The sequence below is a fragment of the Oryctolagus cuniculus genome, chromosome 17 (genome assembly GCF_051225735.1).
Source record: "Oryctolagus cuniculus isolate XC-2025 breed Fujian yellow rabbit chromosome 17, ASM5122573v1, whole genome shotgun sequence".
Lineage (NCBI taxonomy): Eukaryota > Metazoa > Chordata > Mammalia > Lagomorpha > Leporidae > Oryctolagus > Oryctolagus cuniculus.
In genome coordinates this window covers 45,430,303-45,457,917 of record NC_142883.1, presented here as the reverse complement: position 1 = coordinate 45,457,917, position 27,615 = coordinate 45,430,303, and the positions used below count along the sequence as shown (strand labels likewise).

The 27,615-nt window shown below is 43.6% G+C and overlaps 1 protein-coding gene across 1 annotated transcript in view; it reads right to left on the bottom strand.

The window, feature by feature from the left end:
- Positions 1-27,615, bottom strand: part of EFCAB5 (EF-hand calcium binding domain 5) — a 139,449-nt gene that overhangs the window by 20,415 nt on the left and 91,419 nt on the right. The window contains exons 10-19 of the mRNA XM_070061151.2: positions 26,591-26,690; positions 21,364-22,497; positions 20,525-20,602; positions 20,336-20,428; positions 18,274-18,488; positions 16,567-16,723; positions 12,374-12,663; positions 5,655-5,824; positions 4,954-5,182; positions 1,801-1,953 (exon numbers count right to left, since the gene is read on the bottom strand). Of these exons, the coding sequence (XP_069917252.1) occupies positions 1,801-1,953; positions 4,954-5,182; positions 5,655-5,824; positions 12,374-12,663; positions 16,567-16,723; positions 18,274-18,488; positions 20,336-20,428; positions 20,525-20,602; positions 21,364-22,497; positions 26,591-26,690 (2,619 nt within the window). The remainder of the gene's footprint in view (positions 1-1,800; positions 1,954-4,953; positions 5,183-5,654; positions 5,825-12,373; positions 12,664-16,566; positions 16,724-18,273; positions 18,489-20,335; positions 20,429-20,524; positions 20,603-21,363; positions 22,498-26,590; positions 26,691-27,615) is intronic.

Genomic DNA, 27,615 nt, shown 5'->3' with positions numbered 1-27,615 from the left:
GTAATTAGATCTCCTACTCTCATTCAAACTTTTGGAGACAGAAAAATATTTAAAAATTTAAAACTTTAGATGACCCCTAACTTCTTAAAAATTGTTTTTAGTATATTTGAAAGGGGTGGGAGTTTGTGGGAGAAAGAGTGATTTGCCATCCACCGGTTTTACTCCCCAGTTGCCTATAACAGCCAGGACTAGACCAGTTGAAGCCAAGAAACAGAGGTAGGAATTCCATCTGACTCTCCGGCAGGGACCCAAGAACTTGAGCCATCGTCTGCTGCCTCCCAGGTTGCATATAAATGGAAGCTGGTATCAGAAGCAGATCCCAAATCAAACCCAGGAGCTCCCATATAGGATGCAGGTGTCCCAAACAGCAGCTTAACCCACTGTGCTACAATGCCCACCCCTATCTTCCTCAATTCTAAGAGATTTTCAAACTGTAGGTCCTAGCCTACAAGTGGGTTGTCTAAATATTTTAATGAGCTTTGATCAGCATTTAGTTTTTGGTGGACAGACTAGTTTATTTATAAGAAAGCAATACTAGCATATTCTGTAAAATACACTAAACTGTAGGAGAGAGTCAATTAGGAGAAGTATTTTTATATCCCCTCCTTTAAAATAATTCTTAGAGTAAAAGGGAAACTGTGACAAGTGGATCCACAGTGACTGCATGCTGAATGCTGTCCAAAAGATAAAACTTTCTCTTGTATCCCTACTCCATATTCCCTCCCTCCCTCCCTCCCTTCCTCCCTCCCTCCCTCCCTTCCCTCCTTCCTTCCCTCCTTCCCTCCTTCCTTCCTTCCTATTTACTTATTTGAAAAAGCTGAGTTACAAAAAGGGAGGGAGGAGGAGAGAGCGAGCGCTTCCATCTGCTGGTTCACTCCCCAAATGGCTGCAACCTCTGGGACTGGGCCAGGCTGAAGCCAGGAACCTGGACCTCCACCCAGGTCTCCCACTAGGGTGGCAGGGGCCCAAGTACTTGGGCCATCCTCTGCTGCTTTCCCAGGTGCATTAACAGGGAACTGGATTGGAAGTGAGCCAAGGCTCCAACTGGTGCTGGTATTGTAGGCAGTGGCTTAACCGGCTGTGCCACGATGTCTGCCCCTCTATCCATTCTCATCATACGGAGAATCACAACATAAAAGTCAAGTGTAAAGAACCGAAGCAAATATTCAGCTAGAATTCATCACACTGTAGATAGGGGCCTTTTCTTCTAACAAGCTGGTGTGATGTAATTGTGTTCTTCCAAAGCAGCAGTCCCTCATCCCTTCCCGCATTGCCCCCATGATTCTGGCGGCTGTGGCCACTTCCTGTGAACTCCCTACCCTCAACAGGAGGACATATCTCAGGATGAGTCAAACAGAATTTTCTTTCCTAGGTTTTCCAAACCGGGACTTTTCACTGGATGCTTTTACTCCATGTTTGACCTGTCCATGGAGAAAGCCCATCTTTAGCTAGAAGGACAAAGCCAACATGCAGAAGGAAGGAAACCATGAGAAGTGGGAAGATAAAGAGCATGGGGGAGTCCTGAGGGTGTCCCATCCCAGCATCTGGTCATCCTGGAAGCCAGCCTGACTCCTGCCCCTTCTTCATTTGGGTCACATGTCAGTCAATATTCCCTTTTGCCTAAGACAGTTTGAAATGGATTCCTGTCACTCACAACCAAGGGTTTGAGTTAAGGTCATGGGAAATGTATCCCCAGTTAGCCTGATAGTTAACTAATATGGCTTAAATACATTAGCAGGACAGTAGCATGTATAAACACTGTTATGTTAAAGACGTCTAACACTGCCGAGCCCTGCCTACCTGGTTTGGGCTAGGCTCCACAAAGAGCGTGGTGATGGAGGTGATTCCGGACGTGATGCTGTAGAGCCAGCCGATGCCAGTGATCACTATATGCAGGATGTGCTCCCGGCTGTGGATGTAGTGATAGGCAGCGCTAAAGACATTGGCAACACCCTGGGGAAATGGAAAAGTCAAGTTTCCTTTATTTTTTAAGATAGCAAAAATAATTAGTAATATATTAATTGTATTATCTTTTTAATTAGTATAATCAAATTCCTACAGATTACACATCAGTTTTTATTTTTAAAGATTTTATCTATTTATTTGGAAGGCTGAGTTACAGAGAGGCAAAGACAGAGGCACATGCAGAGAGAGGTCTTCCATCTGCTGGTTCTCTCCCCAAATGGCTGCAACAGCCACAGCTGGGCTAATCCAAAGTCAGGAACCAGGAGCTTCCTCCAGAAGGTCTCCCACGTGAGTGCAGGGACCCAAGGGCTTGGGCCATCTTCTACTGCTTTCCCAGGCCATAGCAGAGAGCTGGATCGGAAGTGGAGCAGCCGGGACTCAAATTAGTGCTTATAATGGGATGCTGGGGCCGCAGGTGGCGGTTTTACCCACTACACCACAGTGCCAGACCCAGAAGATCTCTCTCTCTCTCTCTCTCTCTCTCTCTCTGTAATTCTGCCTTTCAAATAAATAAAATAAATCTTTTTTTAAATCAAAGGTACCAAGAGAGATCTACATACCTTTTTATGTTTTCTGAAAATTATCCAGTGAAATTTGTGATATGTGCTGTCAGAGAACAACATCATAAGAACAAGATACACTTTGAAATGAGGAAAAAAAGTTTAAAAACAAAGAACTAGTGCCAGCTTTGGGCACCTGGTTAGGAGCTGCCCTGAACTGATGCTGATATTAATGCCTGCATCCATACACGGCTCCCTTGATCAGATCACCAGTGTGGGACAACTTGGTTGCAAGGCCTGCAGCATGCTGGACTACACAACACTCCCATAGGCATGGTGAGACCCTGTTCCACAGCAAAGAGATGGGAAGTCCCTAAGAATCCATCTGTGATCTGTTGTCAAGAAACTCTAGGAGCCTCAGTTTCTTCAGAACTGTATGTATGCATTTTATTTCAGGATTCAAAATATCCAAGGATAACTCAGACATTTATCTCCAATGGATAATCAATATACAATTCATTTTGACATGCTCTCCAGCAAGACTACATATAGTTCACCTGATTAACTCCATATTCCTCCATCTTTCTTCCTCTTCCTCTTCTTCTTCTTCTTCTTCTTCTTGACAGGCAGAGTGGACAGTGTGAGAGAGAGACAGAGAGAAAGGTCTTCCTTTTGCCGTTGGTTTACCCTCCAATGGCTGCTGCAGCCAGCACGCTGCGGCTGGCGCACCACGCTGATCCGAAGGCAAGAGCCAGGTGCTTCTCCTGGTCTCCCATGGGGTGCAGGGCCCAAGCACTTGGGCCATCCTCCACTGCACTCCCGGGCCACAGCAGAGAGCTGGCCTGGAAGAGGGGCAACTGGGACAGAATCCGGCGCCCCGACCGGGACTAGAACCCGGTGTGCCAGCGCTGCAGGCAGAGGATTAGCCTAGTGAGCCGCAGTGCTGGCCATGTTTCTTCTTAATATCTTCACATCATTATTATTTCAGATGCAAATGAATCATCATTAAAAATATTTATTTTTATTTGAAAGATGGCGCAACAGAGAGAGAGAGAGAGGAGAGGGAGAGGGAGAGGAAGAGGGAGAGGGAGAAGGAGAGGGAGAGAGAGATCTTCAATCTGCTGGTTCACTCCCCAAATATCCATAATAACCAAGGCTGGAGCTGGGGCAGATCAAGGCCAGGAGCTAGGAATTCCACTGGACCCCACATACTTGAGCCATTATCTGCTGCCTCCCAGAGTGTGCTAATGCAGGAGCTAGATTGGGAGTAGAGGTGGGACTTCATCCCATACACTCTGATATGGCATGTAGGCTTTCCAAAGTGGCAGTTTAATCACAACACCTGCCCCATTGGTGAATATTATTAAAAATATGTGCAGAGAAAGAGATGATGCTACTTTCTGCAGCTACCCATCCAGTAAGTGGAAAGAAAAAATGAAAAATAATGATTAAAAAATCAGTAACAGGGGCTGGCACTGTGGCATAGCAGGTAAAAGCTACTGCCTGCAGTGCCAGCATCCCATATGGTCGCTGGTTTGAGTTCCAGCTGCTCCTCTTCCGATCCAGCTCTCTGATGTGGCCTGAGAGAGAAATAGAAGATGGCCCAAGTCCTGGGCACCTGCACCCATGTGGGCGATCCAGAAGAAGCTCCTGGCTCCTGGCTTCGGATCGGCACAGCTCCGGCCATTGTGGCCAATTGGGGGAGTGAACCAGCAGGTGGAAGACCGACATCTCTCTGCCTCTCTGCCTCTCCTCTCTCTGTGTAACTCTTTCAAATAAATAAATCTTTTTAAAAAATCAATGACATAAAGGACCAGAGGCTTATAGGAGCATAAATAAGGAGTAGTAAAGTCCTGACTTGCTGTCTGCCACAGTCTATTTAAAGGCTTTCATTCTTCATTCATTGTAATTTTTATCTATAAGATTAAATGAAAATGCTTGTAGAAACAGCATAGCCATTTAATAGTCTTAAAAGATACTGTATTTTTTGTGATCTAATTTGAAAACATGAACATTGATGAAATACTTGGGCTTTTTTCTTTATTCTTCAGCCTCAAAAATTGTACAGCTGTGGGGATGCGTATCATATTTAGCACCATTTGAGAAAAGAACTAAGGATTTCTGGGTACCACTGTTGATAAAACACAAATATGTCCCTTTTAAAAAATGTATTCCTACTTTGTAGATCTTAGTGGTCTAATCATCGGATTTCTGTTCTACAACATGAAATTCTATTCTTATGATTAATGCTAGGGGACACACATTAAAATCTCCCCAGAGAGGCATGGATATACTACTGAGGTGGTCAGTTTCTTCATAAGAAACGGGGAACCTCTCCAAAAACTGACATGGATAGAGGGAACAGGAGCAAGGATGATGCCATTGTCTGTATACAGGGCTTTACATTCCTCTGGTTTTCAGGTTTCACATTTCACAAAGTGAAGGAGAGGCTACCCTGCCATGGCTTGTACAGACTTCTGTGACTTACCTGATAGAATCTGATCTCATGAGGCAGGAAGATGTTTATTTCATGGGGATCTCTAAGTGTGTCAACAGCCAAGACCCCAAAGATCCTCATATATGCATCCTGAAGAGGCAAAGCCAGGAATGATCCACTATAATCCTCCTTATTGCGGGAATGGTTCCAGAAGAAGATGTTCCCGTGGTACTGAACTTGAGGGACGTGGATTGGCTTCCCTTCATCCACTACTGTAAAGCTGAGGAGAAGGACTATGAGACTGTGAGAGAAGCACAGTGGGACGCTTTAGATTAAACCATAAGGGAACTAGATCAATTCTTCATCCACAGTCACAGACATTATATGTCACAAAAGTGGGTGCAGATAAGACTACCAGTTCAGGGAATCTGACTTGAGAGAAACATTTAAAAAACAAGCCAAGCTATTAACAGAGAAACCATATATAAACAGGACTCAGGAGACAGAACTTCTAGAGCAGGCAGAATAATGAGCTGCTATTGTGAAGCAGTCTTTACACGGCTAGAGTGAGCTCCAGAAACGATGAAGCAAAATCATCCAGGAGTTGAAGACCAACACCTCCCACTCTTAAAAAGCCTTAGTGACTTGAGGCATTCCTCTCCCGAGTAGCTGGCTAGACTTTTGATGCTACCAGAAAGGAAGTTTGTTGTTTGTTTTTTAGAATGAAACCAACCTCTCCAAGAATTAATTACCTGATTCCCTTCATGTCCCGGTAGAGCACTTTGTTCAGAACAAATGGAGCATCATCTAAGGTGCAAGCCACGTTTCTCAGTGTAACACTCCCTCTGTGTGGCAGAAGTACATTTTCTTCTAAGAGGGAGATGTGTGCACTGATCTTCTTATTTCCATGGGCTTCAGCGTCCTATGGTAAAATGTTTCTGATCATCTATTTGCCAAACAGCCAACACACTTCCCCAATCTTGTTTTGTCTCATGAGATACTTTCCCCTCACCTGGCCCCTTTAGTTTCATTTTCCTGAATAAATGATGCAATTTTTAGCATTCATGGGCAATGGTGAAAAGGCTGACACCAAAGCTATCCCCCAAACCTAAGTTTTACTGAGTGGAATAGATTTCCTCTGTGCCAATGGGAAACAACAGCAAATTTTCAAGTCTATTCAAATTTAGAGGTTTAAAGCTTGGATCTTTTTGAACTCTAAGACATATTGTCTGGGCTTCAATTAAAAGTATCCTTTTAAGGGGCAGGCATTGTGGAGCAGTGTGTTAAACTGCCACTTGGGATGCCTGCATATCAAATTGAAGCATCTGGGAACAAGTCTTACCTCTGCTTCCGATATAGCTTCCTGCTAGTATGCACTCACTCTGAGGGGCAACAAATGATGGTTCAAATACTTGGGTTCCTGCACCCATGTGGAGATCTGGATAGAGTTCCAGGTTCCTGGCTTCAGCCTGGCCCAGGCCTAGCTTTTGGAGGCATTTGATGAATTTGCCAGCAAATTGAAGATCTCTCTCTCTCTCTCCCTCCCTCTCCCTCCTTATCTCTCTATCTCTCTATCTCATTCTGCCTTTCAAATAAATACAAAGAAACTAAATTAAAAAGTATTATTTGAGAGAGTTGGGGCAAGAAGATGCCTTCCTTTCACATATATCTCTTGATCAACTATGATGATGTAAATGTGGGGAAAATGCTTTTAAGAAATTCTTTCTGTTTAAAATATTTATGTATTTTAAAGGCAGGGAGAGAGAGAAAGAGAGAGAGAGAATCTTCTAACCACTGGTTCACTCCCTAAATGGCCACAACATCTGGGGCCCGGCCAGGCAGAAGCCAGAAGTCAGGAATTCCGTTTGAGTCAGAAGTACAGTAACTGGGGCTCAAACCAGCACTCCAATAGAAGATGCAAGCATCCCAAGAAGAGGCTTACCCCACTGTGCCACACATCTGTCTCATGAGTTCTTAACATAGTTTGGCTATTTGATCTGCATCATTTCAGGAAAGGATTTCTTGGAGCCAATAATGCAGACTTTCTACAACTGCTATTTCTACTTAAAATAACTGAAAATTCCATGTACCTAAAATTTTTAAATGTCATTAACAATATTATAAGGGGACTTAAAATGTCTGTGGATAAATGGAATTAGAAGATAGAAATAGGGGCCAGCGCCATGACGTAGTAGGTTAATCCTCCGCCTGCGGCACTGGCACCCAATATGGACGCCGGTTCTAGTCCTGGCTGCTCCTCTTCCAATCCAGCTTTCTGCTATGGCCTGGGAAAGCAGTAGAAGATGGCCCAAGTGCTTGGGCCCCTGCATCTGCATGGGAGACTGGGAAGAAGCTCCGGGCTCCTGGCTTTGGATCGGCGCAGCTCTGGCCGTTGCGGCCATTTGGGGAGTGAACCAACGGAAGGAAGACCTCTCTCTCTCTCTCTCTTCCTCTCACTGTCTGTAACTTTACCTCTCAAATAAATAAACAAAATATTTGAAAAACAGATAGAAATAAAAAAGATATTTATTTCTCAATATAAGCTCCAACAAGTTCAAGACATTTTGTAAGTGATGATACCAGTTGGTTTATCCCTAACTAACTGAGGGTCCTGGGAATTTAGCCATGTAAATGCAGTCCTTTTTACATCACCACTGTAAAGTGGGTGCCCTTTACAGACATTTTTAAGATTAGGAAACAAAAATAAATCAGAAGGAGCCAAATCAGGACTACATAGGTGGATGCCCAATGATTTCTTATTGAAACTCAAAAAACCTGCCTTTGCTTGGTGAGAGGAACGAGCAGGAGCACTGCTGTGGAGCACTCTTTAATGAAGATTTCTGGGGAATTCTCCTGCTAAAGCCTTGGCTAACTGTCTCAAACACTCTCCAGGCAAACAGATGCTATTGTTCCTTTGCCACCCATTGAGCAGAAAGCTTACTCCATTTTAATTTTTTGGTCAGAATTGTGTAAGCTGAACCAGGTGAGATGTCTATGGAGTTGGCTATTATATGTGATGTTAATTGTTGGTGCTCTTCAGTTAGGACATGGACATGGTCATTTTTTTCCTCACAAATCAATGGGGATGGCCTGTTGCTATAGGCTTCATCCTCAGCATCATCTCTCCTCTCTTCTTAAGACGACGTATCCATTTGCAAATTCCCAATTTCTCTGGGGAATTGTCCCCATCAACTTTTTGCAAGTCAGCAAAGATTTCACCATCCTCCGATCCAAGCTTCACTGTAAACTGGATGTTTGTTTTTGCTTCAGTTTTAACAGAATTCAAATTGCTCTGAAGGAGACTCTTTCCAAACAGATGTGTCAGCCTTCTTAGTGCCTCACACTAAATCCTGTTTAGCTATGTTAAACAACCAGCCTCAGTGTATTTTGGTATGAAAAGAACTTGAAATCCATGCATAGTTTTTTTCATAATATGAATTTTCCATGAACTTTTTGAAGACCCTCATCTATGTTAGCACATGTTGACTAGATGTATAAACTTGGAATGAGAGACACTTTCTTTGATATTTCTTTCCTCTTTGTATGTATTTGGATTTGCTTCTCATGACTTTATTTTTCTTCTGCCTTTATTCCTCCTTCCTATGAACAAGATCTATGGAGTAGGGAACAAATGTGTAGTAAGATTTCTCTTCGGGTACCATGGATCTCTGAAGCACGTTGAGGTGACATCTCTTTTTCTTCATAGTATCCTGTTTCTTTTTTTTTCGACAGGCAGAGTGGACAGTGAGAGAGAGAGACAGAGAGAAAGGTCTTCCTTTGCCGTTGGTTCACCCTCCAATGGCCACCGCACTGCGCTGATCCCAAGGCAGGAGCCAGGTGCTTCTCCTGGTCTCCCATGGGGTGCAGGGCCCAAGCACTCGGGCCATCCTCCACTGCACTCCCGGGCCACAGCAGAGAGCTGGCCTGGAAGGGGGCAACTGGGACAGAATCCGGCACCCCCCCCTCCCCGGGACTAGAACCCGGTGTGCCGGCGCTGCAAGGTGGAGGATTAGCCTAGTGAGCCGCAGCGCCGGCCCATAGTATCCTGTTTCTAATTGCACCATTTCTATATACACTAGAAAACTGGGTCATTCAGAAGGTAATCCTAATGAGCAAGAGTTGTTGTTTAGTTGAAGTGACTGGCACGGGTTCCTGGATAAGTGGAGTTTGTGATATTTGTAGAAGACAACTGTGCTGTCTCTGCCTCAGAGGAATAACAATCTGGGATTCTCTGAGAAGGTGGAAGATCGTGGGTAGTAGCCCCTCAGTGCCATGTGTCCTATGTAACAGGATTCTGCAATAGTCTCAGCTTCCTTCTAGGCAGTGTTGTAAAAATGTTGTGTGATACTGGATTCTACTTTATAACGAATTTACGATTTAAGTAGCCCATTTTAAAACTGACTCCCAAAACATCATTCAAGAGAAATGTGGCTTGAACTTCTTGCATATTTCCCTGACATTTTTATTATTAATATATTGTCTATTCTAGGCTTATTTGACTCTTAGCACAAATGAAATTAGGAATCCCAATACATCTTTTCTACTTTTTCTCTCTACTTCTATCTTGCCAACCAACATTCATTCTAGTTGTCTCTCTCCCAGGATCTGGGTCATTTGTAATGTATTGGAATGAATAAAACATCTATTGGGCTGGTGCCACGGCTTACTAGGGTAATCCTCTGCCTACGGCACTGGCACCCCTGGTTCTAGTCCCAGTTGGGGCGCCGGATTCTGTCCCAGTTGCTCCTCTTCCAGTCTAGCTCTCTTCTGTGGCCTGGGAAGGCAGTGGAGGATGGCCCAAGTGCTTGGGCCCTGCACCTGATGGGAGACCAGGAGGAAGCACCTGGCTCCTGGCTTCGGATTGTGGGGAGCAATTCGGACTAGACTGAGTTACTGGAATTAAGACTTATTCTATGCATCTGCTCTCCCACAATATGGCGCTGGGAGAGAAGAAAACAGCTTCTACCCAGCTGCCTCCAGTTCAGCCAATGAACTGTAGGACTTGCTCCTGGTTGGAGGAGAGCAGCGTACTCGGCGTGTGGGCAGCCGAGTTGGGATTGGCGGAGGAGGACTATAAAGGAGGAGAGAGACGGCATGCACCGAGGAACATCTAAGGGGAACATCTAGCTGAAGGAACACCTGTGCAGCCCCCGAGAGAGCCGGCCGGCGGTGTGCCACTCCCCTGCGGAAGTGGGGAATGTGGCCAGGGGGAACTGCCCTTCCACGGAGGTGGAAGGGATAGTAGCCAACCCGGGAAGAACCAGCAGCAAACCGGGGAGGGCCGAGCAGATGAAAGAACAGCGCAGGGTCCTGTGTCGTTCCTCCATGAAGAGGGGGAGCGACATAATGGTGCCGTGACTCGGATAGGAAACTTAGGAGGGAAGAAACGGGAAGAAGCAGGAAAATACCGGAGAGAGAGACTAGCGAAGAGCCTAGGGGAAAGCCGGACGAGAAAGGTGCCGGAAGAAGCTATTGAAAGCCTAGGCATAGACTTGGATATGGACTGTGGGAAAGAAGTTAGGATTTGAAAGCGAAAGTGAAAGCTTTCATAGACTCGGATGCGGACTATGGCGGGGAAGCTAGGAGACTGAAAGCGAAAGTGAAACCTGGAGGAGGCTTGGACTCGGATACGGACTGTGGGGAGTAGCCAGGAGAAATGAGAGGAATATTGTTGGAAGAAAACTTAAGGAAACGTACCCGGTAGAGAAAAATGTTAGGGAGGATGAAGCCGCGAGTGCAGGCCAAGGCGGAGACATAAGCCACCTTGGAATTCTTCAAGTCACCCCTGGGAGCAAGAGGCGAAGATCTGGAACCAGAGGCAGAGACATGGGCCGCCAGGTTGGAATTCGCCAGGTTAGTCCGGGGAACTTGGACTGAATGCCGGTGGTGGCGGAAACATTCGCGGAAGCCGCCGCGTGCAGAGAGAGCACGGGGCGTGAATAGATAGGGAATGCGGGGCTGGCGCGAGGCCGTGGCGCGAAGTGCGTGGAGACCGCGGAGTGTGCGCGCGAAGCCGAGCCGCGCAGATGAGAGAAGCGCGGGCTGAAGCGGCGCAAAGCCGGGAAGCCGCCGCGGGGCGGCGAGGCGCAGAGAAGCAGCCTCGGGGCGGGCGCCGGCGGGGCGAGGCGCCGGGAAGCCGCGCAGAGCCGTGAAGCTGCCGCTGGGCAAGGTGCCGAGAAGCAGCAGGGAAACCGCGGGGATAAGAGAAACAGAAGTTTTAGAAGTAAAATGAGAGAAATAGGAATGCTGGAAGATAGAAGTAAAATGGGAGAAATAGGAATGCCCGGAGATAGAGAAATAGAGAAAGGCCTCCCCACAACACAGCAATGAGAGAGCTTGGATTCGGTCTGCCTGATTAGGGCGATAAGCACCAGCAGGCAGCTCGACCAGAGTATGAGCTGCAGGTCACCGAAGATAGGCACGAATCAACACCAATAAGCCTCCCCACAATATGGCAATGAGAAGGCTTGGATTCGGTTTGCCTGATAGGGCTTGTAAGCACCTGCAGGCAGAGCAGAGCATGCGCTGCAGGGCACCGAACACAGGCACGCATCAGCGCCTAAAAACCTCCTCACAACATGGCGAAGAGAGGACCCGGATTTGGTTTGCCTGATTGATAGGACTTGTAAGAACCTGTGGCAACTCTAGCAAGCAGAGCAGAGTGTGTGCCGCGGGACACCGAAGACAGGCGCGTATCAACGCCAAAAAATAAAAAGAAAGGGGGATCTGTGGGGAGCAATTCGGACTAGACTGAGTTACTGGAATTAAGACTTATTCTATGCATCTGCTCTCCCACAATATGGCGCTGGGAGAGAAGAAAACAGCTTCTACCCAGCTGCCTCCAGTTCAGCCAATGAACTGTAGGACTTGCTCCTGGTTGGAGGAGAGCAGCGTACTCGGCGTGTGGGCAGCCGAGTTGGGATTGGCGGAGGAGGACTATAAAGGAGGAGAGAGACGGCATGCACCGAGGAACATCTAAGGGGAACATCTAGCTGAAGGAACACCTGTGCAGCCCCCGAGAGAGCCGGCCGGCGGTGTGCTGCTCCCCTGCGGAAGTGGGGAAAGTGGCAGGGGGAACTGCCCTTCCACGGAGGTGGAAGGGATAGTAGCCAACCCGGGAAGAACCAGCAGCAAACCCGGGGAGGGCCGAGCAGATGAAAGAACAGCGCAGGGTCCTGTGTCGTTCCTCCATGAAGAGGGGGAGCGACACGGATCAGCGCAGCACGCTGGCTGTAGCGGCCATTTTGGGGGTGAACCAATGGAAAAAGGAAGACCTTTCTCTCTGTCTCTCTCTCTGTCTAAATCTCTGCCTGTTTCTCTCTAACTCTCTCTGCCTGTCAAAAAAAAAAAAATCTATTTGTAGCACCTACTGATTTTTCAAGAGAATTCAATGTGCTACAAATTTATACTCATTGAATGTTACCTACCATGAGTAAATTTTTCCTCTTATCTATCACTTCAGGAAACATACCTGGGTGAGGGCTTTAAAGGTCTCAGTGTAGACTGGCTCCAGGGACACTCCACTTGTCTCTGCAGCATGCTGGATTTGGTGCAGCCACTTCCGTCTGGCGCAGTTCCTCAGACTCTCAATGTGACTCCTCTCTAAAGTATTCATTAGAAATTCCACAACGCTTTCCAGAACTTGATCTTCATTGCCCCTGAGTTCAGATACAACCAATTCTATGTATTTCTGAAATTGTTTTGAAGATAACCTCACTTCATGACCAGGGTGTGGTTTTGGAAACTGGATGTGTAATTTAGCTAAAAGACATAAACACAAAATCAAGAACTAACGAGAAATGTGTACATAGGTGTAGGAAAATTTCATTCTGCTCTTACAAGATGACGCTCTTAATTCTGCTTTCCCTGGAAAACCAGGGCAGTGACTTCCTGTGCTCAATCAGGATGACTCTGTGTCATCCTCTGTGTTTGTTTTGCTTTGTTTTAATTCTGCTACTCGGCTTTGTGAAACTCCAGGGTCTTCTTTGACTCCTACCTAAAATTTGCCTTCGTATCCAATAGACCACTTATCCTGTTACAGTTTGGCAACATATCTCATTGTCATTCCTTTCAACTCCACTTTTATAACCCCTGCTCACTTTTACCACTTTATAATTGACCTCCCAATAACAAGTGCTCCATATATTTATTATTAAATTATTATTGTTATTTTTAAAAGATTTATTTATTTATTTATTTGAAAGGCAGAGTTAGAGAGAGAGAGAGAGAGAGAGAGATTCTACCCACTGACTCATTCCCCAAATGGACACAACAGCTGGAACTGGGCTGATCCAAAGCCAGGAGCTAGAAGCTTCCTCTGGGTCTCCCACATGGGTGCAGGGGACCAAGCACCTGGGTCATCTTCCACTGCTTTCCCTGGCACACAAGCAGGGAGACAGATTGAAAGTGGAGCAGCTGGGACTTAAACTGGGGACCATATGGGATGCTGGAATCATAGGTGGTTACTTTACCCACTATGCCACTACTCTGGCCCCTAAATTATTATTTTTATTAAAAATTTACTAATCTTCTGTGCCACAACACTGGTTCCTAATGCCAGCCATTTTACTTAAGTTATTCGGAAGAGGATTTTTTCTTTTTTTACTACCACTGGACTTAAATGAATGTGAGGATATGAGACTGAACCTGGTCAGCACAAGCAGAAAGGTTATGACAATGGTGCTAACTCAAAGAAGAATGAAGGGGCAATGCCATTTTTAGAACTCTCAAATATTGTTGTGTCCTGAAGTAGCTCTGGGCTTCTCTATTACATGAACGAATAAATTCCTTTTCCATTTAACTACTTGGGGTTGGGTTTTCTACTTCTTGAACCAAAAGGGTCCTAAGTGAAACATCCTCAATTAGATTAAGGTAACTTGTGGGTTCTTCCTCTTCCACCTCTTCTCCTCCTCCTTTTATTCCTCTCCCTTCTTGAACAGTTTGGTCCTAAAGGCTTTCAGCAGAGCAGAGCAAGGTACATGTCTGCCCTTGCTCAGGGGAAGCCAAGATGGTACATGGCAGGGCAACAGTCAAAATGTGTTAAGTAGGGCAGGGTGGATTGGCATGAGTTTTCTGTGCCTTAGAAGGAAGGGCAGGGAGATTATCTATGTGGAAGAGCAAACTTCAGCCCATCTGAGTGAAGAAGGTGGCCTTACAGAGGGGTGATTTAAGTTGGAATGTCAAAGTCCAAGCAGGATGAAGAGCTTTGCATATTCTGGCTTGGTAAAACTTTATCCTGCAGAGTCCAAGATGCAGGGCCAGCCATTGACTCTTTAGGGTTCTGATAACGTCCTTCTGGAAAGATGCATGAAGAGGCCCCCAGACTCTGTCATGTCAACATCCTTAGTATGGGGACATGTTGGGTTTCTCTGTTCTTCATTAAACCCCAAAGCCACAGTCAAGTAAAGTGCCTCACAGTGCCTTCCCAACTGAGCTGGAGGGAACCCCAAATCTTTTCCCAGGAGCAGTCATCTTCTCAAGGGTCACTTCCATACTAATACTGCACATTTTGTGCTGACTTGCTGGGAAAGTTTTCTGTGTCATAGTCAAACGTCAGTATGCAGATCTTCTAGTGAGCTTTGCTTTGCTCTGGGTCAAAGGAGTGCAGGACACATAGACTACGATCTCACACACGTCCCAGCACAGGCAGACAGACATCCCCCAACCTGCATTCCTTGGTGGCTACTGAGCTTGCTCGCTGCTGCTCACTGCTGGGGGAGCTGCTGGCTTCCAGATTGTCCAAGTCACTCCTGATGTTACCCAAGCTGGAATGTGGCTCCAACTCAATCTGGTCTGCGGGGTCACTGCAGTGCCCTGGATTACTCACCATGCTGGAGAAATCTTTTCTTTAGCCTGGCCATAGAGATGTCAATTGGAGTACCAATGTACTCCAGGTGAATAGTTTTCATAACCAGATGTGGAAGCCTGGGGAGGACATATCTTGGGACAGAGTAGCTACGGCAGCCATCTGCTGCAGCAAAGGGCCTCATGTTACTGTATCTACACTGAGTCCCATCGGCACAGTAGCTCTTCTGAGAGCATTTGCAAGTGGTAGATGGTTTGCTGCTCATCAAGTTCTATGAGGACTGGCTTTGATATCCTTCCCAATACATATCATACATAAAATACTCACAAGTGACCTGCCTGGTACTCTTGGTGATTGGGCTGAGGGACCATTGCTCCATGGCCCACTCTCCCCGCTGCCACCGCCACCTCTGATCTAAATCTCAATTTTTCATCTTGGATACAGAAAAGATATGAAGAGTAGGACAGAACAATAAACAAATAAAAGAGCTGTTCAAGATTTGTCATACTCAAATTTAGCATCTTCTTCATTCTTTTAAATTAAAAAATTTTAGAGGAAGAGTGTGAGAGAGAGAGATCCCCCATCTGCTGTTTCAATCCCCAGATACCCAAAATAACCAGGTCTAAGCCAGGCTGAAGCTGGGAGTTGGGAACTCTATCCAGGTCTCCCTTGTGAATGGCAGAAATCCAACCATTTGAGCCATCACCTATTGTCTCCTAGTGTTTGCATTATCAGGAAGCTAGAATTGGGACCAAAGCCAGGACGTGAACCCAGATACCAGTAAGGGATATAGCTATCTTAAATTCCTTTGTAAAGCAACTAATTGTGTTTTTCTTCCCCCATATTGCCATAGGTTTAGCGATCATCTCCTCAGGCCAGGTAGTGACCAATAGGATTACTGACAGTTGTTTTGTATCAGTCTTCCCTTGAAGAGAATAATTTGTTGTTCCTGCTTGCAGACTTTTTCATTAGACAACAGATGCTGCCTCCTTGTTGCGATCCAGCTCCTTGTTAATGCACCTGGGAAAGCAGCAGAAAGATGGCCCAAGTACTTGGGCACTTACACCCACGTGGGAGATCCAGATGGAGTTCCAGTCTTCTGGCTTTGGCCGAGCCCAGACTTGGCCATTGAAGCCAAATAAACCAGTAGATGGAAGGAGTCTCTCTCTCTCTTTCCCTCCCCACCCCCCATCTCTGTGTAATTCTGCCTTTCAAACAAATACACTTTTTAAAAATAATGAACATTTTAAATTTAGAAATAAGGTATATCAAAGGTGCCACATAAGTCTTTAAACCCAGTGAAGAGCAAAATCATTTGAACTGTGATCTAATAAAATAAAGGAAGGAATTTATTATAGTGGGATAAGAATTTAGTAGCTTTTGACTAGGAGGTATTAATCAGAAGAGAAAAACAGTGGAGGAGGAAAGGTCATTAAAGACAATGAGAAGTTAATAAATTGAAGAGAAACTTGCAAGTCACATAGACCTGAAGATGAATCAGACCTTGTGAAGTCAGAGATAGAACAAGAAAACAGGCATAACTGTTGACTAGGTTGGATTCTTATAACTTGGAGTGAGGGTAGTCAGGTACACAGCGGGCATCTAACCATATAGAGTTAAGGTCGTGGACAAAGCACTCCACAATGTTCTTTACTCCTGAGTATGCTGACACATACATGAGGGCCTCAATTTTCTCCTTATTTTGGTAACCCTTGTTATTTTTTTATTTTTAAATTATACTCATACTAGTAGTTATGAAATGGCATCTTATGATTTAAGAATAAGCAACATGCTCACTGTAAATATGTTATAGTACTGGGAAACCTGAAGTCATGTTGTTATATATTCTCATATTTTACCTTTCTTCATAGATTCTTTTTCCATTCCCTGCTTGTATGTGTACAGGAGTTCATCAACTTCCTTAACATCTAGGAAGCCTGAGCTGTCACTGTCCCATTTCTGAAAGAGGGCTTCTAGGAGAAGCCCCCGTCGGACTCGGAAAGCATTTTGTTTTACCTAAGAAAAACAGAACAGAAAGACAGGAAAACAAAACACAGAGAATATAGTGTTCATTGTGCCAGCTGACATCCTGTGATTATTCCAAAAAATTTTAAGCATCATATATGTATGTATGTATGTATATGTATATATACATATATGTATGTATATAGCTTTACTTTGGGGCTAAGCATGATATTAATGCAAAATTAATTTTAATGCCCTAAATGTCATTTTCCTTTTCCCCTCTAGACAAAATAAGCAACTCCCCTCTCTCCCCCTCAGGAATTCTCTGCATTGGACACATTAACTTAGGAAGGTTCCTAGAAGCCTTAGAAATCTTTGATCTTGGGGCCAGCACTGTGGCGTAGTGGGTGAGGCCGCCGCCTGCAGTGTCGGCATCTCATATGGGCACCGGTTCAAGACCTGGCTGTTCCACTTCTGATCCAGCTCTCTGCTGTGGCCTGGGAAAGCAGGAGAAGATGGCTCAAGTCCTTGGGCCCCTGTACTCATGTGGGAGACCCAGGAGAAGCTCCTGGCTCCTGGCTTCAGATTGGCTCAGCTCCAGCTGTTGCAGCCAATTGGAGAGTGAACCAGTGGATGGAAGACCCCTCCACCCCCACCCTCTGCCTCTCCTTCTCTCTGTGTGTAACTCTGACTTTCAAATAGATAAATAAATCTTTTTTAAAAAATCTTTGATCCTTCCTTTCCACTCTCTTTTTGTTTGTTAGGACTGTGATCAACACATGGAGTGCTCTGCCCGGCTTCTTAGTGAGATGTGTGTTGTGGCGCAAGGCAATGAATGACTGTGTTCACACAATGAAAAAAGGATCTTTTTTAAAAAATTATTTTTACTTAACATTGACTTGAGATTAATTTTTTTTTACCTTCTAGACTTTTTGCTAGAATAGTTCTATTAATTAGATAGTAATTGAATTAACAGCTGGGTAGATTTCATGACAAAAAGAACACATGGGTAAATGATGGGAACTACAGCTGAGGAAGCAAAAAGGACACCAGCTCTAGCATGAAGTTGAGAAGACTCACGAAGCTGATAAAATTGCTGAAGAAGCTTGGTAAAACTAATTGACATATTTCATATGAGAGGACAAATTATTCACATAAGGTAATATGTAGGCATTTATCTAACACCCAAGTAAGTATTAAGTCCTTAGGAAATATGTACTACTTGGGTGCCAATGAGTAAAAATATACTCTAGCCATAATCATACCCCTAGGTATGTGCACTTGTAAACAGACTCACACGTAATGTACATGTATGTCCTTACACATACACATGTATGCGCCTGAAAACCTAGTTACCAAGCTTTAGAGGAGGAAAAAGCAAAACTGCATAATGAACCGCCCTGTACCAGGAGCAGCCATGTTATTATTAGGAGAATGATTTCTCTGGAGTGTGATCTTAGAACACTCACCAATAGACTAAAATATAATGGCTATGCTTGTGAAATAAAGTTTTTTAAGCAAAGCCACGCTAGAAGCAACTGTGATGGAGAGGTTTACTTATGATAGTGACTTCACTTGTTTCATTGATGAATATTACCCACCTGTTCTAAGGCACTCATTTTCTCTTCTTTTCTCTCAACATAGCCCCGCTTAAAAAATGTGGCCAGGGTCTCGCTGACACTCAAGGAGGTATCTTCACCAACAAACGTCTCCAGGAGTTGCACAAATTGGAGCAGGTTGAAGGAAACTCCACTGAAGGCACTCCTGCCTTTTACTTCCTTGTAAGACTGAATATTTCTTATAATTGAGTGTAAGTCTGTCAAGCAGGAAACACAGGCCAGGCAGTAAACAATACTCTCAGATCTTAGGGAAAATAAATGAGTGCCTATCATAATAGACAACTGCTATTTCTTCCTGTCAGGAGCCCATGCTATTTTGCCTTTTCTTTGGGCAAACTTCTCTCCTCCACTGTCAGTTCAGGTGACATTAAGCCTCCTCTCCCTTACCCCATGGGTGACCAAGGGACATAGGTCTGGCCAACATTTCATACATGACTGCAAAGTCACCCACTATAGGACACGATAGCCCAGAATTTTTAGGGAAACTAATAGCAAAGAGTCATTCTTCAGGTACTCTGACTGCGGCACTAGTAGGATGTAAATTTAGTGATGCTCTTGTGGACATTTTTGCCACAGTATGGAGAACAGAGCTCAAAAGCAGAGAGGTAGTGGTTCTGCTGTTATTTTTGAGCTCCTGTTTTGGTTGTTTCTGAAGCCAGTTAAGCTCTGGGCTTCCAACTTAAATAAATAAGTAAATACTAACACCATGACTTCTCCCTCAAAAGTGTGTACTAATATGCTTATCTAGCAGTTCAATGTTACAGCATGAAGCTGTATTTCATATATTTATATTTCATAAAATATCTATCCAGTGACTTATGTTTGATTTATTCATTGACTCAATCATGCCCCCATGCTTTCTATACGGGATGTGATGATTATCCATGCAATTTTTTAAAATGGTAAAACAAATTGAAACAAAGACTACCAGGAAGAAGAATACAAACTGGCAGGTTACAAGAGTCTGACCAATGCCATACATTTTTGCCAGAATATTTTGAGGATAGAAAGTTTGCTGTTTGGCCAGGCTTAAAGTAAGCACCAATAGCAAGAAATTATTTTTCATATAATTATTACTACTATTTGTTGATACGTACAGCAAAATGATAAAATAGAATTTTAGTAAAATATGAGTAATTTTCAGAACAATCGAATAGAGTTTATCCCAAAGCCCAAAATTCCTGTTTCCTCTGTTGAGTAGATATTTCATTGCAAGTCTTCAAACACAAGATAGATTCTTCCCTGTCTTATATTTGGATGTAGTCATACTAGGAAGAAGAATAAGTAGATTGATTTCTATTGAGTTCTACTATCTGAATTCTTTTTGTGTGCCTGGATCATGGTTTCAATGCAGTTGAATGGCCATGTAACAGCTAAGAAAAGTTTTCTAGCCCTGTGCCATGGCTCAATAGGCTAATCCTCTGCCTGCAGCACTGACACACCAGGTTCTAGTCCCAATCGGGGCGCCAGATTCTATCCCGGTTGATCCTCTTCCAGTCCAGCTCTCTGCTGTGGCCTGGGAAGGCGGTGGAGGATGGCCCAAGTCCTTGGGCCCTGCACCTGCATGGGAGACTAGGAGAAGCACCTGGCTCCTGGCTTCGGATCAGCACGGTGCACCGGCCGCAGCGCACCGGCCGCAGCGCGCCGGCCGCAGCGGCCATTGGGAGGTGAACCAACAGAAAAAGGAAGATCTTTCTCCCTGTCTCCCTGTTTCTCTCTCTCACTGTCCACTCTGCCTCTCAAAAAAAAAAAAAAAAAAAAAAAAGTTTTCTAACGCCATTAAGTTTGAAAGCAGAAAAGCATTCACCAATAGCATAAATCACCATCAATAGTACACCATCGCCAAAAATATCCATCTATGTGGGTTCCTCATCATGTTTCTGATTCTCTGTATAGATCCATAGCTCTCAGGGACAAAATAATGCAAGGATCACTCTACAATTGCATCTTAGATAAATCCAGTTTTTATCATGGAGTCCATGGTAAATTAAATCTATCCACTGAACCATCATCTATGCTTCCTAGTCTTGTTGTTAATATGTACCTGTGAACCTAGAGTTGCCATAGATTAGGTTTGCCTGTTCCTCATCTTCAAATTTGACATACTTCATTCGCCAGTTACAAGTCAAAAATTCACCTGTAAAACACACATTCCAAAACATAGTCAAGTTAACTTTGTTTTCACTGTGATTTTGTTCCATGGTGTAAATTAAAGGAGGATTAAATGAGTTACCTGACCATGACTTTCCTTCCATTTTTTGGGATTTAGGTTCACAGGATTTGTCTTTCTGTGCTTCCTTTTTTGTAGCTCCTAAGATGTACAAAAGAAAATGTCTATGAATTGGACATTATATATTCCACTAGACATGCTAAGATTAACAGATGAGAAATGCCTTGCACTTAGAACACCAAAAGGTACTTTCCCATATATGCTGTGTCATAATCAGCCACAATGAAGTTATTTAATAACTTCATTTTTTTAACAATAGTTCTGTGTCCAAAGCTATTTTTTATATCCCAATCTAGTCAAGAAAAATTCAGAATACATTTCCCAGCCTCTCTCACAGCTAGGTATGAATTTAGGTATGCCTAACGTTTGACCAATGAACTGTCAGTAAATATTTGGAATGCAAGATGCTTTCTGTCTTAAGTATGTCTTTCAGAAACTCTTCTAGAATATATATGTAGCAGAAAAAAGTAAAATCCATTTTTATAGTTGAGATAAAATTTTAAGAAGTGTTTTCTAATATCAGATACTATGTTGAAAACAAAATGGCTTCTTCTGCCCTTTCAGATACCCTATTAAAACACTTGTATATGCAGCATTACCAGATTCTTTCCTTGCAAATGGATTTTAGTGAAAAAGGACTTCTAGGTAAATTGACAATAGTGATATCGGTTTGCATGTAATTGATTATTCAAGATCCAGACTCATGTTGAATAGTAAAATATGACTAAAGTTGACATGACCTGATATGCTAGAAGATATCTTTTTAAATGAGCATTTTTGAAAAGGCATTATAACCACACCACCAACCAGGAGTTGATACTGTAAGAGAACTGCATTGCTACCTGAAATATGATCTTTTTTACTTGATGTTGGAACTTCCCCTTGCAATTCAGACCTCACAAGTGGTTCCTCTTCATATGCTTGCTCCGAAGAACTCTTTTCCTGTGAGGGGATTTCAGTGTATCCAGAAGGAATAGCCGCCCTAGATTTTGTACTTTCTTTTATGTTACTTTCTTCTCTTGATTGTGAAGTTGAATCTATGTCCTGTTGTTCTTCTGGAGTTGTCTGTCTTTGGGGTCTTTGTTCTGACTCCTTGTGTTGTTCTTCTACTATGGACTCTCTGTGTGATCTGGATTCCGAAAGTGATACTCTTTGCGATCCTTGTCCCCCTTCTGATCCTTTGTGCTGAAATTGTCCTGATACTGACTCTCTCTGGGACCCTGGTTCTGCAGCGGACGCTCTACGAGCTCCTGGTTCGATAGTTGACCCTCTGCGGGACCCTGGTTCTGCAACGGACGCTCTACGACCTCCTGGTTCGATAGTTGACCCTCTGCGGGACCCTGGTTCTGCAGCAGATGCTCTACGTGCTCCTGGTTCGATAGCTGACCCTCTGCGGGACCCTGATTCTGCAGCTGACACCCTACGTGCTCCTGGTTCTATAGTTGACTCTCTGCGGGTCGCTGGTTCTGCAACTGACACTTTGCGTGGTCCTTGCTCTACTACAGACCCTCTGTGTGATCCTTGTTCTGAGGCTGATAGTCTGCCTGGTTCTTGTCCTGCTGTTGATCCTTTGTATGGTTCTTGTTCTGGTACTAACTCTCTAATTGATCTTCGATCTGGAGTTGACTCCGTGTAGGCTCCTTCTTCTGTTACTGATTCTCTATGTAGTTCTTGTTCTGCAGTTGGCCTTCTGCCTTGTTCTTCAGTTGAAATTCTGTGTGATCCTTGTTCTGCAGTTGTCACTTTCTGCTGTTCTGGTGTGTTGAGTGATGGTGTTGATTTTCTCTGTTCATTGCGTTTCTGTTGCTCTTCTGAATTTTCTAACAATTTGCTTTGGTTTTTGCTGTCATTTTTTTCAGAAAGTAATGTATTCATCTCTAAGAGCACTTTGTCAAAGTCTTCATAAATGTGCTTCTGATTATCCATGTCTCCCCAGAACTCAGGCAGGACTATCTCTTCAAATTCAACGAATGGCCCTAATGCAGAAAACAAAACATTTACCTAAACAAATGATTATATAATACAGAATTAGAGCTATTAAATTAATGCAAAAAATTAAGTACAGTGATTGTAATAAATGTTATCCTTCACTGCAACACAATAAAAAGCAAAAAGGTACCCAAAGGAACCTAAAAAGTGCTCACTACTGTGAATTAGAGATCACTTCTCACTAAAAGGCATGGTTTTTGGAAATGAACATAATTATTCTTTTGCAATGTGGAGTGTAGCTTGGACTGCCAAGGCAAATAGAATTCATCTTCCACCTTTGTTCTTCTTACAATACGCAGAGCATAGGAGTGGAGGAAGGGGCACATTTTATATTTCAAATATCTTTTCAGTATAAAAATAGAGCAAATCAATATCCATGACAATCTTTTACACAGGCTATTTTAAAAATGATCACCTTTCTCTACCTTCTTCTTTCTTATTATTACTCAATTATTTTCCTACACAACTTATGTAGACAACTGGTTCAGAACTCTAGGGAAAGACTGTAGCATTCGCTAGAATCCCACTGTTACAAAACAAGAACAGGAACAGGCAATTGGCTCAGTGATTATTGCTGCTTGGGATACCCACATCTCATATCTGAGTCTCTGGGTTTGAATCCCAGCTCCACTTCTTTTTATTTTTTCCTTATTTTTGAATAATTTTAATTAGTTTTTAACAGATTAAATATGGTTTGCAGATACAATTCTAGGAATATAATGATATTCCCTTCCTTCCTCCATCCCTTCTTCCCTCTCACCTTCCATCCTTCTCACTTTCTGTCTTTTTCAGTTTCTGAGATAATAAATTTTAAATTTACCACACAGTAAAAAGGCTTAATACTTCACCAAATAAGAATTTTAACAAGTAAAAGTAAAAAGACCCTAATTCAATGGGAATATAGACAACAGCTATAAACACTAATTGAATGGGAAAAAGACATTTCCCCCATATACAGTAAATTTTAACATAATCAGAATAATTATAACTACAGTAGTATAACTTTTTTTTTTTTTGACAGGCAGAGTGGACAGTGAGAGAGAGACAGAGAGAAAGGTCTTCCTTTTCTGTTGGTTCACCCCGCAATGGCCACTCCGGCGGCGCACTGCGGCTGGTGCACTGCGCCGATCCAAAGCCAGGAGCCAGGTGCTTCTCCTGGTCTCCCATGGGGTGCAGGGCCCAAGGACTTGGGCCATCCTCCACTGCACTCCCAGGCCACAGCAGAGAGCTGGACTGGAAGAGGGGCAACTGGGACAGAATCCGGCTCCCTGACTGGGACTAGAACCCGGTGTGCCGGCGCTGCAGGCAGAGGATTAGCCTAGTGAGCCGCGGCGCCAGCCTAGATTCTTAACCATTGACTTGACAAAGTTATAAAACAAAGTTTTATAAAACCATATTTACAGCAATACTGATACACATAGGCATTTCTTTCTTTTCTGTAAAAAAACTTTAGCTCCCACACATAAGGGAGAACATGTGGTATTTGTCGTTCTGTGTCCAGTTTATTTCACTCAACATAATGTCCTCCATTTGTGCCCATTTTGCTGCAAATGGTAGAATTCCATTCTTTTTTATAGCTGAATAACATTCCATTGTTTATATAAACCACATTTTCTTTAATTCCAGATTTTGGCTACTGTGAACAGTGCTGCTGTGAATATGGTGGTGCAGGTATTCTTTCATCTGTGTTCATGTCTTTTGGGTATATACCCAGTAGTGGGGTTGCTGGATCATACAGCAAGTCTATTCCTAGTTTTTAAAGAAATCTCCACACTGTTTTCCACAGTGGTCACACTAATTTGTATTCCCACCAACAGAGTATAAGTGTTCCCCTTTCTCTACATCCTTTCCAGCATTTGTCACTCTCTGCGTTTTGGATTTTGGTCATTCTGACAGGAGTGAGATGATCTCTCACTGTGGTTTTGATTTGTATTTTCCTGATGGCTAGTGATGTTGAACATTTTTTCATATTTATTGGTCATTTGTATCTCTTCTTTTGAAAACTGTCTATGAAGTCCTTTGCCCATTTCTTAACTGGATGGGTTGTTTTGTTATTGTTGAGTTTTTAAAATTGCTGTTACCAGCTCCACTTCTAAATTTAGCTTGCTGGTAATGTGCACCCTTGGAGGCAGCAAGTGATAGCTCAAGTACTTGGGTCCCCCACCCATGTGGGAAATCAGAATTGAGATCTGGGCTTCTGGCTTCAGCCTGGCTGAGCCTTTGCTGTTGCATGCATTTGGGGGTGAATCAGTGGATGAGAGATCTCTGCTTGTGTGTCTCTGGCTCTCTCTCTCTCTCCCATTCAGTTAAGAATGGTCAAGAATGGAAATTAATGCATTTAAAATGCATTAATGCATTTACAAACAACAACAAAATCCTGATGTGCAGGACTACAGAGTAGGATTCGTGCCACAAGACTATCCCAATCACCTCCAGAAATGTTTGGAAGTTAAGCTATAAAATTGATATGCCCACAATTTTCAGAAAAACCATATGTATACTATACACAGATTTTTAAGCATCCAAATAATAAATCTTCATGCAGAAATAAAATATTAATATTTTTTGGAAAACCCAGAAATTAAAAGATTTTCTCTAAAAATGAAAAATAAAAAATAAATTTTTATTTATCTTGGTGGTAATATAAAAAGGACATTTTACCATGTAAGTATAGTAAAGGTATGCAAGTAAAACTGCTTGGAAAAAGGAAGTATTTTTCTTAGAAATCTTAGTATTCTAGGTTGGCATTGAAAATGAAATTACTATTACCAACATAATTTCCAGAGAGACAAAACATCACATGATTTCACTCACATGTGGAGTCAAAAAAAATTGGTGATTTTGCAGAAGTTAAAAATATAATGCTTGTTATCAGAGCTGGGGAGGGACATGTGGTGGGAGGGACAGAAGAGGAAAAGTCGATTAACGGGTATCAGGTTATAGCCAGATAGGAGTAATAATTCTGAGGCTCTTGCCCAGTAGGGTGACTTTATATAACGCTAACATAACGTATATCTATCTCAAGAACTCGGGAAGATAGGATTTTGGGTGCTTTCATTATTAAGAAATATTAAATCCTTGAAAGGACAAATATTCCACCTTGATTGGACATTATATGATGTATACATGCAACAGAACATCACATAGTACCCCACAAATATGCCCAATTTTTATGTCTGTTAAAATTTTTTAAGCAAAAAAAATTTAAAAAACACAAAAATTTCCAAAATGAACTATCATCAAAGTATTTCCTTTCAAATGGTTTAAAATTGAATTCTAGCTGAGTTCTGACATGCCAGTTTTGAGTACTGAACTTTTGTGAAAAATACATCTAGTTCTGACAAAGAATGAATTTTGTGGGGGAAATGAACAACTAGAAATAATGCAGTTACCATGTACTAAAGGAGATGATACATGGAGGGATTCCTTGGTTGTCGCTCCCCCTCTTCGTGGAGGAACGACACTAAACCCTGCCTAGGCTTCATATCCGAGTCACGGCACCATTATGTCGCTCCCCCTCTTCGTGGAGGAACGACACAGGACCCTGAGCTGTTCTTCTGTCTGCTCGGCCCTCCCCGGGTTTGCTGCTGGTCCTCCCCGGGTTTGCTGCTGGTTCTTCCCGGGTTGGCTACCATCCCTTCCACCTCCGTGGAAGGGCGGTTCCCCCTGCCACATTCCCCACTTCCGCGGGGGAGCGGCACACCGCCGGCCGGCTCTCTCGGGGGCTGCACAGGTGTTCCTTCAGATAGATGTTCCTGGTGCATGTTGTCTCTCTCCTCCTTTATAGTCCTCCTCCGCCAATCCTAACTCGGCTGCCCACACGCCGAGTACGCTGCTCTCCTCCAATCAGGAGCAGGTCCTGCAGCTTGTCAAGTTAGTGAGAGGCAGCTGGGTAGAAGCTGTTGCCTCCTCTCCCAGCGCCATATTGTGGGAGAGCAGATGCATAGAATAAGTCTTAATTCCAGTAACTCAGTCCAGTCCGGGTTGCTCCCAACACTTGGTGGTGGAATGATTTTGTGTTATCAAATCAGTGTACTTTATCACTGCAATTTGAACATACTCTCTCCAAGTAGCACTTACATTGTCTTGGGTTTCGAAGTAAACTCCTAAGCATCTGTGGACTTTGGTCATAGAACATTTCCAGCAAGGCCAGTGTCCTCTGACGATCCAAAATCCCTACCTAAGCAAAAAGTCTGTAATTAGTTGTTACAGAAGACTTAAGGCTTTTACATAGATAGAACATGACTTGCTGAAGCTTCTATCACCTCCACCACCACCACCATCATGTAAATAACAGCATTAGGAAAGCAGTCATCTTGCCTTAGGCTTATATTTGATTTCTCCCGTCTGTGACATGTTGAAATGATTTACACATAGATGGTTAACAAATATTTGTCGTTACTGACTTCAAATGTATGATGTCCAATTCTGGGGCCAGCTTTGTGGTGCAGTGGGTTAAAGCCCCAGCCTGCAGTGCTGGCATCTCATATGGGTACCAGTTTGAGTCCCGGCTACTTCATTTCCAATCCAGCTCCCTGCTAATGTGCCTGGGAAAGCAGTAGAAGATGTTCCAAGTGCTTGGGCCCCTGCACCCATATGGGAGACCTGGAAGAAGCTCCTGGCTCTTGCCTTCAGCCTGATCTAGCTCTGACCATTGTGGCCATTTGGGGAGTAAACCAGTGGATGGAAGACTCTCTCTCTTCTCTCTCTCTCTCCCTTTTTTAATAACTATTTCAAATAAACAAAATAAATCTTTTTTTAAAAAAGCATGATGTCCAATTCTTACTTAACTTGACCTGGGTATGTCACCTGAAACAATTAACTGTTCTCTTTATGTCCTTTTAAGAATTATTATGGGAGTTGGCACTGTGTCGTAGTGGGTAAAGCTGCCACGTGCAGTGCTGGCATCCCATATGGGCGCCAGTTTGAGTCCCAGCTGCTCCTCTTCCAATCCAGCTCTCTGCTATGGCCTGGGAAAGCAGAAGATGGCTCAAGTCCTTGGGCCCCTGTACCCGCTTAGGAGACCGAGAGGAAGCTCCTGGCTCCAGGGTTCGGATCAGCACAGCTCCAGCTGTTGCGGCCAATTGGGGAGTGAACCAGCAGAT